The 12,854-nt window shown below is 41.8% G+C and overlaps 1 protein-coding gene across 7 annotated transcripts in view; it reads right to left on the bottom strand.

The window, feature by feature from the left end:
* The window catches only part of FOCAD (focadhesin), a 310,627-nt gene that overhangs the window by 65,867 nt on the left and 231,906 nt on the right, over nt 1-12,854 (bottom strand). For all 7 annotated transcript variants that reach the window (XM_027615362.2, XM_027615363.2, XM_027615366.2 and 4 more), the window contains 4 exons: nt 12,533-12,621; nt 8,921-8,965; nt 4,165-4,273; nt 667-783 (listed from right to left, as the gene is read on the bottom strand). In XM_027615362.2, the coding sequence (XP_027471163.2) occupies nt 667-783; nt 4,165-4,273; nt 8,921-8,965; nt 12,533-12,621 (360 nt within the window). The remainder of the gene's footprint in view (nt 1-666; nt 784-4,164; nt 4,274-8,920; nt 8,966-12,532; nt 12,622-12,854) is intronic.

Genomic DNA, 12,854 nt, shown 5'->3' on the forward strand with positions numbered 1-12,854 from the left:
AGTATTTCACAGTTTTCAAAACATTTTCCCACAAGTTGTATCACGTGATCCTTGCAAATCTTTTATAAAGTTGGCAAAGCACTAATCTTTGCCTTCATTGTACAGGTAAGGAAAATAAATTGATGGATTAAGTATCAGGTCAACAGTCACAAAACCAGTAAGGGGTGGAGCTGGGACTACAATCGCTATAGATAATATTGTTCAATTGCCTCATTTCACACGTAAGGAAACAAAGGTCCAAAGAGATTATGTGAACTGCCCATGGTCACATGTCCTGGAATTTAAAAAAAAAACGAGTAGAAACTCAGGGACCCCAATCTTTAACCAATGTTTATTTCACTACAACTGTAGCTCTTGCCTCTGACTACACATGGGAAAAATCTAGAGACCTTTTAAAATACTGATGATGCCCAGGCCCTTCCCTAAGTAATTAAATCAGAGGAGAGGCCTACAGGTCAGTATTTTTTCTATCTATAGAGAGATCTTATATATATACACGAGCTTGCACGCACACACATGCACTTCAAGTTCCTCAGGTGATTCCAACGTAAAGCTAAGACTGAGAGTAATCACACTACGGTATGGCTTTCACGTGAACAACTAATATGAGTAGCCTCAACCTTTGACTTTTCCCATCATTTTTTAAATTTTATTTCTCAGACTTACGTAGTAAACGAGGAGAAAAGTTGTCCTCTGGGTTTGGTAATGGCTATCCACAATGACCAGGAGAGTATCAGACACCATGGAAACCCACTCCTTCATTGAAAGGAAATAAGGCTGAACCTGCAGATGAAGAAAAACATGAAGTGAGAGGCACCTGGGTGGCTCAGTCAGTTAAGCATCCAGACTCTTGATTTTGGCTCAGGTCCATGATCTCGGGGTCCTGGGATCTAGCCCCACAGCATCGGGCTCAGCACTCGGCAGAGAGTTGGCTTGAGGATCCTCTCTCCCTCCCCTCTCTACCCCTTCCCATGCTCGCTTTCTCACTCTCAAATAAATAAATCTTTTTTTTTTAAGATTTTATTTATTTGACAGAGAGAGACACAGCGAGAGAGGGAACACAAGCAGGGGGAGTGGGAGAGGGAGAAGGAGGCTTCCCGCTGAGCAGGGAGCACGATGCGGGGCTCGATCCCAGGACCCTGGGATCATGACCCGAGCCGAAGGCAGATGCTTAACGACTGAGCCATCCAGGCGCCCTCAAATAAATAAATCTTAAAAAAAAAAAAAAAGGAAAAACATGAAATGATAATGGAAAAAAAATAAAACCTAAATATTATTTCTAGATCCGGGGCACAACCCCCTTCTGTATTAAAGAGTAAAGTGCTACGACCAAAAAGTAACTTCACCTGCCAGGACGTTAGGAGGCAGATAGATATATGACAAATACACATCCTCAAGCTGTGCCCCAACAGGAATAGGATTTACCTTTTATACAAGACAAGCAGAGGTGAGAGGACAGGGGCTGCAAAGCAGACCATGCCCGAGAGCTCTCCGCTGCCTGCCTATGTTTAGTGAGGGTGACGTGCGGGTCAAAGGAGAGACGTGCAGAGAAATAAACTCAAAATGTCTCATTTCTATGACTTGCCATTTCACAAAGGAGGCAATAAAACAGCCTACGAAACTCTCATCACCATCTTTAGCATTTCTGCTTACTATCACCATAGATTTATCATTCTGAATCATCACAATGTGGGCCTAGCTAATTAAGTATGAAAGCATAAATGATCTTCAGTTGGAAAAAGAAAAGGAAAGAGAATGCAAAACAACAACAACAACATGGGGCGCCTGGGTGGCTCGGTCCTTAAGCGTCTGGCTTCGGCTCAGGTCATGATCCCAGGGTCCTGGGATCGAGCCCCGCATCGGGCTCCCTGCTCTGCGGGGAGCCTGCTTCTCCCTCTCCCACTCCCCCTGCTTGTGTTCCCTCTCTTGCTGTGTCTGTCAAATAAATAAATAAAATCTTTAAAAAACAACAACAACAACAAAACCCAACTCATTAAAAAGAGACCTTGGTTTTAAAAATCATTCATGGGGCGCCTGGGTGGCTCAGTCATTAAGCCTCTGCCTTCGGCTCAGGTCATGATCCCAGGGTCCTGGGATTGAGCCCCACATTGGGCTCCCTGCTTGGCGGGGAGCCTGCTTCTCCCTCTCCCCCTCCCCCTGCTTGTGTTCCTGCTCTCACTATCTCTCTTTCTGTCTAAATAAATCTCTAAATAAATAAAAATCTTAAAAAAAAAAAAGCATCCATACATTCACGGGGTCACACTCAGGTGGTGCAAACGACAAAGGTCAATGCAGTGGTAAGCATCCTTGGACTTAATGCCTTGACTCAAAGAAGGCCTTCTTCCTAGGATCTTTGGTTGTTAGTCATATGCAGATTTCAAATAAAGTTTGAAAACCTCAACATTAATCAAATAATGAGGTCTTGAGTTTGTACTGAATAACAACCAAAGACAAAGTGATGAATAAAAGCAGAGTCCCATCTTTGGGTTGTGTGGCTTCTCGATGTTTTGTGTAGTATCTGTTACAGCACAGAACAAAAGAGTGGGGAAATAAAAAAGAGTAAGATTGCCTGGAACTCAAACTCAGAGCTAGACCCCTGGTTCCCCGGGGCAAATTACCTGTAAGTCTGCCCAAAATCAGGGATCCTAGAAAGGCACATTAACTTTTTAGGTCATAGATTCTACTTAGCATGTTGTCTCTGCTAAAGTACTCCATGGCTCTTTCAAGGATGTAAAACATCTTTCTCATCATTAAAGTAAGATTCTGCATTTAAAGTTAAAATTTCCTATGGTAACTACACTTCTATGCTTCATGAAATAATTGCTTGGCCCCTTTCCTTTCCCCACAGGTAATATACATTTGTAGCTTTTGCCACACAGCCTCTATTCTCTTGTTTATTGGTAATGGCACCCTTTGGAGAATTCCCTCCTCCATGATTTGAAGCTTGCTTAAACGCTCAATGAAGCCACCCATCCAACCTGCCCAAGGGGTGGGCACGAGACACATGGGACCCTAAATCTTGAATGACAAGCACAGCACATGACCAGAGCCGATCCATCCCAGGGGTGGTAGTCTGCTGTGATGTGTGATGGTTCTCCTAACACTTCCTGTCCCTAATGCTCTTCCCCAAATCCAGTTTTAAACTTTGCCTTCAATTCCATGGGCTTCCGGATGCCATATCCTTCTGCTTTTTTATTTAGATGAGAGTTGGTTCCTTTGCTTGCAACCAAAAAACTCCATCATGAAAAAGGAGTACAGATGGCCCAGAAGACACACGGAGGGAACAGAGACAGGCTGAATAGCATTGAATAAAGCGCGGTTTTTGCAGCAAGAAGTCAGATGACGGTTACTATTACTGAGTGCTTAGTATCTACCAACTGTCAAGCTCTACATATATTCATTCATTTGATCCTCACAGCAATCCTGTCTGGTGAGTACCTTTAGCCCCACTTTACAGGTGGGGGAACAGGCTTTGCAATGGGAACTTACCAACAATAGGCCACAGAGCTAGTGAGTTGCAAGTATTGGGATTTAAATACAGGACTCTCCTACTCCAAAGCCTATGTTTTTTAACCACTTGGCAATATTGTCTCCAGATAATGCTAGCTACTAGATAATGGGGCTTAAAAGAAGAATAAATCCATGCCTTTTTATTTTGACAGATATGAATTATCTGAAAAAGTACATTGGAAATGAACATTGGCCAGCTCGCCACATGTTTAATTAAGAAATAAATGCCTTGCAAAAATGAATAGGCACTTTGTCATTGACATCTACAATTAAAATGCAAAGTACAATTTTTTTCAGTCAGTAAACACTACTTATTTATCATTTTTTGACAGCATTGTTCACTTTCAGTAAGCCTAGTTAACCTCCTAAGATTGGTTACCACTGATGTAATCACAAAAAGACAACCCCTGTTGCATAAAATTGGTACCTTCAAATGGAAATGACCACTTAACTGTGATGGAGAAAGCAAAACAGAAGAGCAGCAAGGAAAAGTGTCTGCGGAGCCCCTCAAGCTCCCCGTGTGAAGACCCAACAAGTAGCAGAAGTTGGTGCTGCCACAGGCAGGGGCTCTAACCTCATAAACTGAGGGCCAGCTTAAAGAGGCTTCTCACTTTTCAAACGTTGCCCAACTGGTTCAAATAGCCCTTAACTCACCTCCGGGACCCCCTCCGAGTCTGAGGAGAGACTGGCTTCGTGTTTGGATACAACGACAGCGAGGCTGCTTAAGGCTAACAGCGCGTTGCCCTTGACCACTGGGCTCTCCCTGTTTAAAAAGAAAAAAATTCCAAGAGAGGATTTGGGGGCATTAACCGGGAGAAGAGAAGGCATTATTACAGAGAAGGCAGACAAGGTCAAAAAGCACTTCCATTCCTTCACACAGCTTCATCCACACACGTCTGCTTGTGCCCTGATGTTTTCTCCTCCTTCTGACGCTAGCGTGGATTTCTCTCTCCTCATATGGGTATGGTCCTTAGGCCCTGTGTGTGTGTCTGTGTGTGTGTGTGTGTGTGACCTACAAATCTAAGCTCATATATCTAAGTTCTTTCTAAAGTTTTTATTTCATCGTTGGACGCGGCATTTAGTAAGCGATATCTTTCTGTGTCATCTTTGGGCAATATAAATATATCGGATTTGTACTAAAAAATACAAGCATAGATGGTTGCATGAGTAAGCGGTAGACTGCAAGTGGCCTCTGGCTTTTCTCAGGCACTGGTGTGTGGAAGCAGCTTCTGGTGAGCCACTTCAGACAGCATCCTTTACCAGCAACCTGCCACACTGCTTATTATAATCATTATCCTTATTAGCGCCCCTTCTTTCCCTCGAGATGCCAAAGCCAGCAACCTTAAGGCGATTTATGATATAACTTAGAGACCCTAGGTAAGGTGCAAAAAAAAAAAAAAAGCCTGTTTTTAAACTATCTGGATGGAGAGTTGCCCTCCCATCTTATCCAAATGGTGGTTTTTCTATTAATATCAACAAAATCTTAAATGTGACTTCTGGATTTAGTATCAAGAAAACTGAACCTTTTTAAATATACTTACCACCTGAAAATGAACATTTAATATTATTCCATTATTCCAACGTGATTCTATAGAAGAAAATCTTCAGTGCAACACTGATGAGATGTTCTTGGCTGGCCCACTTCCATTATAATAGAACACCCAAGCCCTCGGATGGTTCCATTCTGTCCTGGTTGGGGGTTCCCATAAATACAGAGACTGTTTCCCAAAACCTGGACTTGAGACCTGAACATGAACCTGTGGGTATGTACTAGAATGGCTCCTGCTCACCGCAGGACAGGAACGGAACAGATCTGTGGGGTGGAGAGACTTCCAGCCCTGCTCCCCGTGCAACCTCCAGTCCCAGGCCACAGTCATGACAACCTGTGAGTTATGGGTATTCAAAGGTGAGTATACACACACATTCTTGCATTTTTGCTTCCATTGGCTAAGAATGGGATTCAGGACTTGCCATGATCAAGTTCCACCATCTACCTATTCATGGAATCCCTTCTGCCTTCTCGCTCTCCCACCTTGGGATGGTTAAACTCAGTGAAGGCTTCCTCTGCGAAACTTGCTCATTCTGTTCACTCCTGCTTAATTCTTTCCTCTATGAGGCCTGCCATAATTTGGTAACACAACAATCTTTATACTGGGGGACGTGGTGAGGGGAGAAAACAGGAGGAAGACCTGAAGGCTAAGCAGATGCCTTCAACCTAGGTTTTGCTAGAGTTTTGCAGTGAGGGTCACTGGGATATAGATAATAATAAAACACCAGGAAGCAGGGCAAGGTCTGGGCATTCTGAGGCACCAGAGCCCTAACATCACTTTTAACAAAACCAAAATTGCATCTTCTTTTTCTAATATGGTCTCTTTCCTTTAGCTGAGAATATCCTGAAGACTGTCCTGCTACAAAATGACCATGAATCCCTAAAGTTACATTAAAAAAAAGAAAAGTTTCAAATTCTCAGTGATCTGACAATTTGATCCCTGGTTTTTTGTTGTTGTTGTTGTTTTTTTTACCCTATAGAAAAACTCAGATTGTCACCAGAAATCGGGTATCAAATAATTTAAAACAAGGATATTAGACAAGATGACATGAAAAGTCTTCTTGTAACCCTGAAATTCTGGGAGAACATTTAGCCTCCGTTTCAACACAGAGACCCCAAGTGATTTTGTTTCAGAAGTTTCACTGGTCCTGACATTCCGGAACACATATTGTTCTTGTAAAATGGAGAAAAATGTATTTAAAGTCGGTAGTAATTAGACCTTTGCTTGCAGATTAAATGCATATTTGGACATTAATCTTTGAATAGAAAAAAGTATGTCACAGTCCACACAGTGAATGCTCAGGCCAAGCTACACACTTCCCAAAGGTGCTGTGACCAGCTCTTGGTCAACTCTGCGTTCCCCGCATGCCTAGCACAGTGACTTATGGAGGGGAGACACTCGATACGTATTCAGTGAAACAAATTCATGGAGGAGGCTGCCAGGTGAAAATCTACAACCAGTTCAGCAAAAACTCATCAGCTTGTGGATCAAATAACTATCCCCTACCAGTCGGGCAGTAGTGGCTAATTTGCATAATAACATGTCAGCATCAGTACAGTATTTACCTAGGCAACACCACTAGCATTTTAATTAAACTGTCCTTTGGAACAAACTGATGCCATCAACCTAATTAAAAAGCGCAGGGAAGGATGAGCTACAGTGATGCTTTCTTAGGGACAAAGTATACATTACATATTAGTAAAGTGACCCAGTCCTTTGGGGATTTTCATCTTTGGGTTCAGATCTATTTCATTAATAACGATGAAAATAAACTTACATCAATCATCAGGGTTTATCTGTGTTCTGATTCTCCCTTAGCCCTATCCTTGATGCTTTAAAACTGCTCTTAAATGAGCAAATCAGTCTAATCCTGTGACTGGTATTTTACTTCCTGCATTTAACTTACGGCTCAAAAACAAAGTCAGTCTTACAATGGTTCCAACCAGCCTGTGTCAGCCATGATCCAAGAAAGGGAAGGCTAAGCTGGCAGCAGGTGGTGGTGGCGGGGGGGGGGGGGGGGGGGGGCCCGGGGTGTGTGTGTGTGTGTGTGTGTGTGTGTGTGTGTGTGTGTGTGTGTGTGTGTGTGTGTCCGTCCTCCCATGGTTGGAGGAAGCCGGTGGGAAAAAGTAAAGAGAGGGCAGCAGAGTGATTTTTTTTCTCCCCCTGCACTATCATTAATCTTTCAGCTCCGAACCTCACTTGCTGTCATACCTACTATTGTCAGCATTGCTTTAATAAGGTCTATAAAATACTTTGAAATTTTTGATGAAAAGGTTTAGCACCATGAGAACATGAATTATTTTTATTCCCTACCACTGAGAATGTGAACACACTCTTCTTAGGTATTAGTCATGAAACGATGCTTTGCAAATCTGAAGATTAAAATCTTGTTGAAATAAAATTTTAGAATGGAAAATGCAAAAGTTACTAGAGAGGCAAAATTATAGTCTAATAGAAAGCTGCTAGATTCTTCAGCGTTCACGTTTTTTTGCTGCAAATGTCAGAGCGCTGTTTTTAACAGGATATAAGTAGGCTACATAATGGAACAAACTATGAAAGGTAAAGGTCAAAGACAGCCTCCGACCCAGCACCCCCTCCCCTCCAATATGCAGCTGAGCGCTCCCCCACTGTGTCTGCAATTCACCAAACTGGATAAGCAGACACAAATGAGTCCCTAGTGAAGCCTCTCTGTACTTTAGTTTTCATTTTGTCAACAGATATGTCAACAGTATTTCCCAGGGCCTCCCACAGAACTGAGTGCAGGGGAGGATTACCACCTTTATCTCCCTTTATTCAGAAGACACAAGGCTGAGTAGTGATCATGTACTGTGATCAGACTTCACAGTCACGTGCCTGCTTAAGAAATTACTGGTAGAAAGCGAACTCTAAGGTAGATCATGTTCTTTGGTGTTTTTGTGTTTTGTTTTGTTTTTCAAGGCCAAACCTATTTAGCCACGGAAGGTTCTGGGACATGATAGGGATAAACTATACTGCAATTAAATATGTCTAGATAATGTGGACACATGAAATCCCTTAGGTCAAAGGTCAATCCATGTTATTCGGTGGATAAGAAAAAAGGAAGTCCTACAGAAAGGGCAGCAGCCAAGGTGATGGTGAAAGGGAGAAGCGGCGGTAACTGACATGTACCTTACTGCCAGAAACAATTACTCAGCTTGTTAGCAAAGGAGCCTGAAGAGATTGTTCCCAGCAAGTTCATTAGGGTGTAATTTTCTGTTGAGAGTTGGCTTAAGATAAATAAAAAGCCTCAAGGTGGTAATACTCGTTATTTTTGTTAAAACAACCATAAGGATATGATTGAAACTGCCATTTTCACGGGACTTCATGCTCGTTTTGGGTATTTAAAAATTGAATTTTTAGATACCCTGGACCCAGTAACACAAAGGGAATGAAAGGAAGTACTACCCTGATTTATTTCCTGGCTCACAGTTGAGATTTAATAACCTATTTGTAGAACCCACATAATTCACATTAGCAAGAATTTCTCCTTCCCTCAGCAGCCCCCACCCCTGCCGCAAACCAAATGAGAATCCTTTAAATCTAAGTCAAAGCACGGGGCACTTTGTTAGGTGTACAACAAGGGCATGACCTCCGTGACTTTTGATGTCAAAGTCATGTTTGATTGATTCCTCTGTATTCTCACAAAAAGACATTACCTTAAGAATTAACACGAGAGAGGATAACAACCGATTTTTTAAAAAAAAAATGAAAAAAATCCTTTAAAATCCTTAAAGTTAGGACATACCCTAAAGGGAGAAATGGTATGCACTTGCCAGGAAAAAACAAAACAAAACAAAAAGCGTTTAAAGAAAATTTTTGGTAAACGAATAAATGGATCTTACTTGGCCGCCACCTTAGTGATCTCCTCAGTCAACATGTCTCGGACCCTGCAAAAAGATTGAAAATAGGTGCAAGAATTGATGTTGGAATAAGAACTCCATCTTTCTGCTTACCTGTCAATTAATAAAAACCTCTGGCAATGACTCTAGATCCTAAAACTCTGTATGTGGAATTTTAGTGTTAGGTGAAAAACCTGTAATAGGAGCTTTCCTTCAAGGACTTTCCCCTGCCTATTCCTTAGGTCACTTACTGAAGGCGGGGAAGGAGGTGACTGTAACTGAGGAGGGACACATAGGCAGTGTTACGATGGTGTCACCTCTTACACTGAGTGGTGGCTACACAGGTGTCCTTTATGTTTTATTTTATTCTGCTATGGGCTGAATGTGTTCCTCCAAAATCCGTATGTGAAAATCTAAACACCCCATGGAGAGTGTTTGGAGGTGAGGCCTTGGGGAGGTCATGAGGGTGGAGCACTCCCGAGTGGGATGAGTGGGATGGGTGCCCTTGTAAGAAGAGACACCAGGCCTGCTTTCCCTCCTGTGAAGATACAAGGCGGCGGCCACTCGCGCACCAAGAAGGAGACCCTCCCCAGCACAACATCTCCTGGCACCTTGATCTGGATTTCCCGGCCTCCAGAAGCATGAGAAACAAATTTCTGTTGTTTAAGGCATCCATCCAGTCTAGGGTATTTTAGCTATGGCAGCCTAAACTAAGACATTCTCTGGTGTTTTGCAGAAGAGCTCACTAAAATAGCAATTTACTATGACCAAATTGTAGATAATGGAATTGTCACTATGTACGTATAGAAAATAAAATTTAAAATGGTTATAGATTCACTCTGGAGGCGAAAGAAAATAATTACACATGTGGATTGGAAGATAGCATACATACTCAATTCAAATATTCACCAGATAAAATTTCTTTTCAACATAAAAGCCTGAGTTCAAGAACAACCATGGACTGCCCTACTTACATTTTTCAAGAAGCAATCATAGATATTTTCACTATACACTTCAAGTTTCATAAGCTCAAACTTTTTACAAAGTTTTTGCAAATATGTTATAGCTGTATTATTTTCATGGGAAATACTAAAGAATCTTAGCTATCAGCAGTCTCTGAGAATGACTCGATCTTCAGACCCCAGTTTTTTTTTTTTTTAAGATTTTATTTATTTATTTGAGAGAGAGAATGGGGGGGGGGGGTCAAAGGGAGAAGCAGACTCCCTGCTGAGCAGGGAGCCCGATGCGGGACTCGATCCCGGGACTCCAGGATCATGACCCGAGCTGAAGGCAGTCGCTTAACCGACTGAGCCACCCAGGCGCCCCAGAGCCAAGTTTTTGAAACAGTTGCAAACACTGCTCCTACAGACCATAAACTTGCATTCCTATAAAACTATTTGACAATAAATTTCTCTAAAATGTATTGTCCTATCTCAGTCTTCCTAAATGGACTACAGTGCATTCAATGTGGTTTTTTGTTTGTTTGTTTTACTGGTCAGTGTGGATATTTACAAATGATGAACTGCCTATAGTTCTATGCTGGGGCAAACCTTCTACATGTGGGCTAGTTCCCACCTCGTACCTACCTGCTTCTGTCTGCTGCACCACCAACTGGTCCTTTTCTACTTGTATAACTCCCCTTAGCAGGTGGACACACTATAATATCTACCATCTTCAAAGAAGAAAAAACTCTCTAGCGATGGCCCCATTTCACTGCTTCTCATACATCAGAACTCATTTAAAATAGTTCATCTCCTTCCAGTCTTTCCAGACCCTTCTATAATCTGGCTTTTGTCCCCACAGCTCCACCAAAACAGCTCCTGTCATGGCCGCCAAGGACTTTCAAAGAGGCCAAGTCTTTCCTGATTCTCAGTCTCCACCTTTTGCAGCCTCATAGCAGCCTTTGACACAACTGGTTTCTCCTTTCTCAAAACGCTTGCCTCGGTGTTTCAGATTCCATTCTCTCTTGGTTTTCTTCCCACATCACTGACCACTGCTTTTCCCTGTGCTTTACTGGTTCCCTCTTCATCTGCCCCATGTCTAAATGTTGAACTGCTCTGGGGCTCCGTCCCCTGACCTTTTCTCTGTCTTTACTTAGTCCTTAGGTGATCTTACCCAGCATCATGATTTTAAATGCAGTTGATATGTTGGTAATTCCCAAATTTGTATTTTCAGCCCTGATCTCATCTCCAAACTCTACACTCATATCATCAATGACCTATGTGATATCTCTAAATTGGAGGTCTAATTAGCAAGTCCCAAACCTGATTCCTACCCTACACAGACCTGCTTTTCTATTGTCTTCCCCAACTCAGTAAATGGGAAGTTCATACTTTTAGTTATTCACAGTCAAAATCTTGGAGTTATCCTGGATGCCCAACTTTCTGTCACATTCTTCATTCTATCTCTCTCTCTATTTTGGAGAATACAGCCAATATACAACCCCTACCAAATGATCATTTTTAGAAGATGAACCACAAATTATACGTAAAAGAGAACCACAAAGAGGAAGCAAAATTCAAAGTCTTAACCTCTAATCTTAAATTCCATGTCCTAATGTTTTAAACTGTGTTGCTATTTTGAAAGTTAATCTAGAAAATGCAACTTAGAATAGAATTACTTAAACATACATACACGTACACACAGCTTCTGCTTTTCTACAAATGCCAATCAGTAAACAAAAACCTACACTCCAGTAAGCTTTGAATAGATTTTTAGATTCAAGAAACCTGGTGGCTGCAGGCAAAGCAATTTAGATTCTAAGCACTTTACCTAGATTTAGGTTGCTGCCACATTAATCTGACAAGGTATTCTTCCTAACCCATGTAACAATTTACATTGCTTTTAATGTGCCAGCATTTACACATTTCTAGCTAATACAGTGGGAATTCACCTGGGGACATCTGCCAAAAAAATTAAAACCCTGACGCCTTAAAGGTACTCCTAATAATGAAGATGTCTTGGGGGGGGTGGAGCATGGGAGTAGAGTAGAGGGGTATTCCTTGATGAAATGGGAGTTGTTAGGAAGGCAATGAATTGAGTGAGAAAACAGAATTTTCCCTTTGAAAGCATATGAAATAATCCGTCACAAGGGGGAAAAGGGAAAAGTAACCCATTTTCACGCTGCTTTAGAAAACCATTTTTAAAATTACTAAAATTCATTGAATAAAGCTCTACTTGTTTCAGGGGTACTGGTCTGTGATTCATCGGTCTTACACAATTCACAGTGCTCACCATAGCACATACCCTCCCCAGTGTCTATCACCCAGCCACTCCCTCCCTCCCACCCCCCACCACTCCAGCAACCCTCAGTTTGTTTTCTGAGATTAAGAATTCCTCATATCAGTGAGATCATATGATACATGTCTTTCTCCGATTGACTTATTTCGCTCAGCATAATACCCTCTAGTTCCATCCACATCGTTGCAAATGGCAAGATTTTGTGTTTTTTGATGGCTGCATAATATTCCATTGTATATACATATACATATATGATATATATATATATATATATATTATGATATATATATATATAAGCTTTAAACAGTGGGCCCCTTCCTCCTCATCATTCGTTTCCCATGAGGAGCAACGAGCAGCGGGACACCATCCCCTTACCAGAGCCAGGCTGTGCCTTTTTTGTACTGCACCTCCTCGGGTCCTTCTTTCCCGTGTTTCAACTGCAAATCCAGCTCTCCTGTCCTGCCCTGCAGGACACACAGCATAAATCAGCATGCAAACCCTATGGCTGAAATGACCTTAGCATTTCTTTGTAAAACACTGATAACCGATGTAGTCTTTACCCATTGGCCGCCAATGTTCCTAATAAAATGTTAGATTATTAAAAAAGAACATGTGAGGAGAGATAATTATATCACCACTCAGGTATTTCAACACTCACTAAAGAAATTTATCCTGGAGCAGCTGTAGATTTGCGAAA

The sequence above is a fragment of the Zalophus californianus genome, chromosome 13 (genome assembly GCF_009762305.2).
Source record: "Zalophus californianus isolate mZalCal1 chromosome 13, mZalCal1.pri.v2, whole genome shotgun sequence".
NCBI lineage: Eukaryota > Metazoa > Chordata > Mammalia > Carnivora > Otariidae > Zalophus > Zalophus californianus.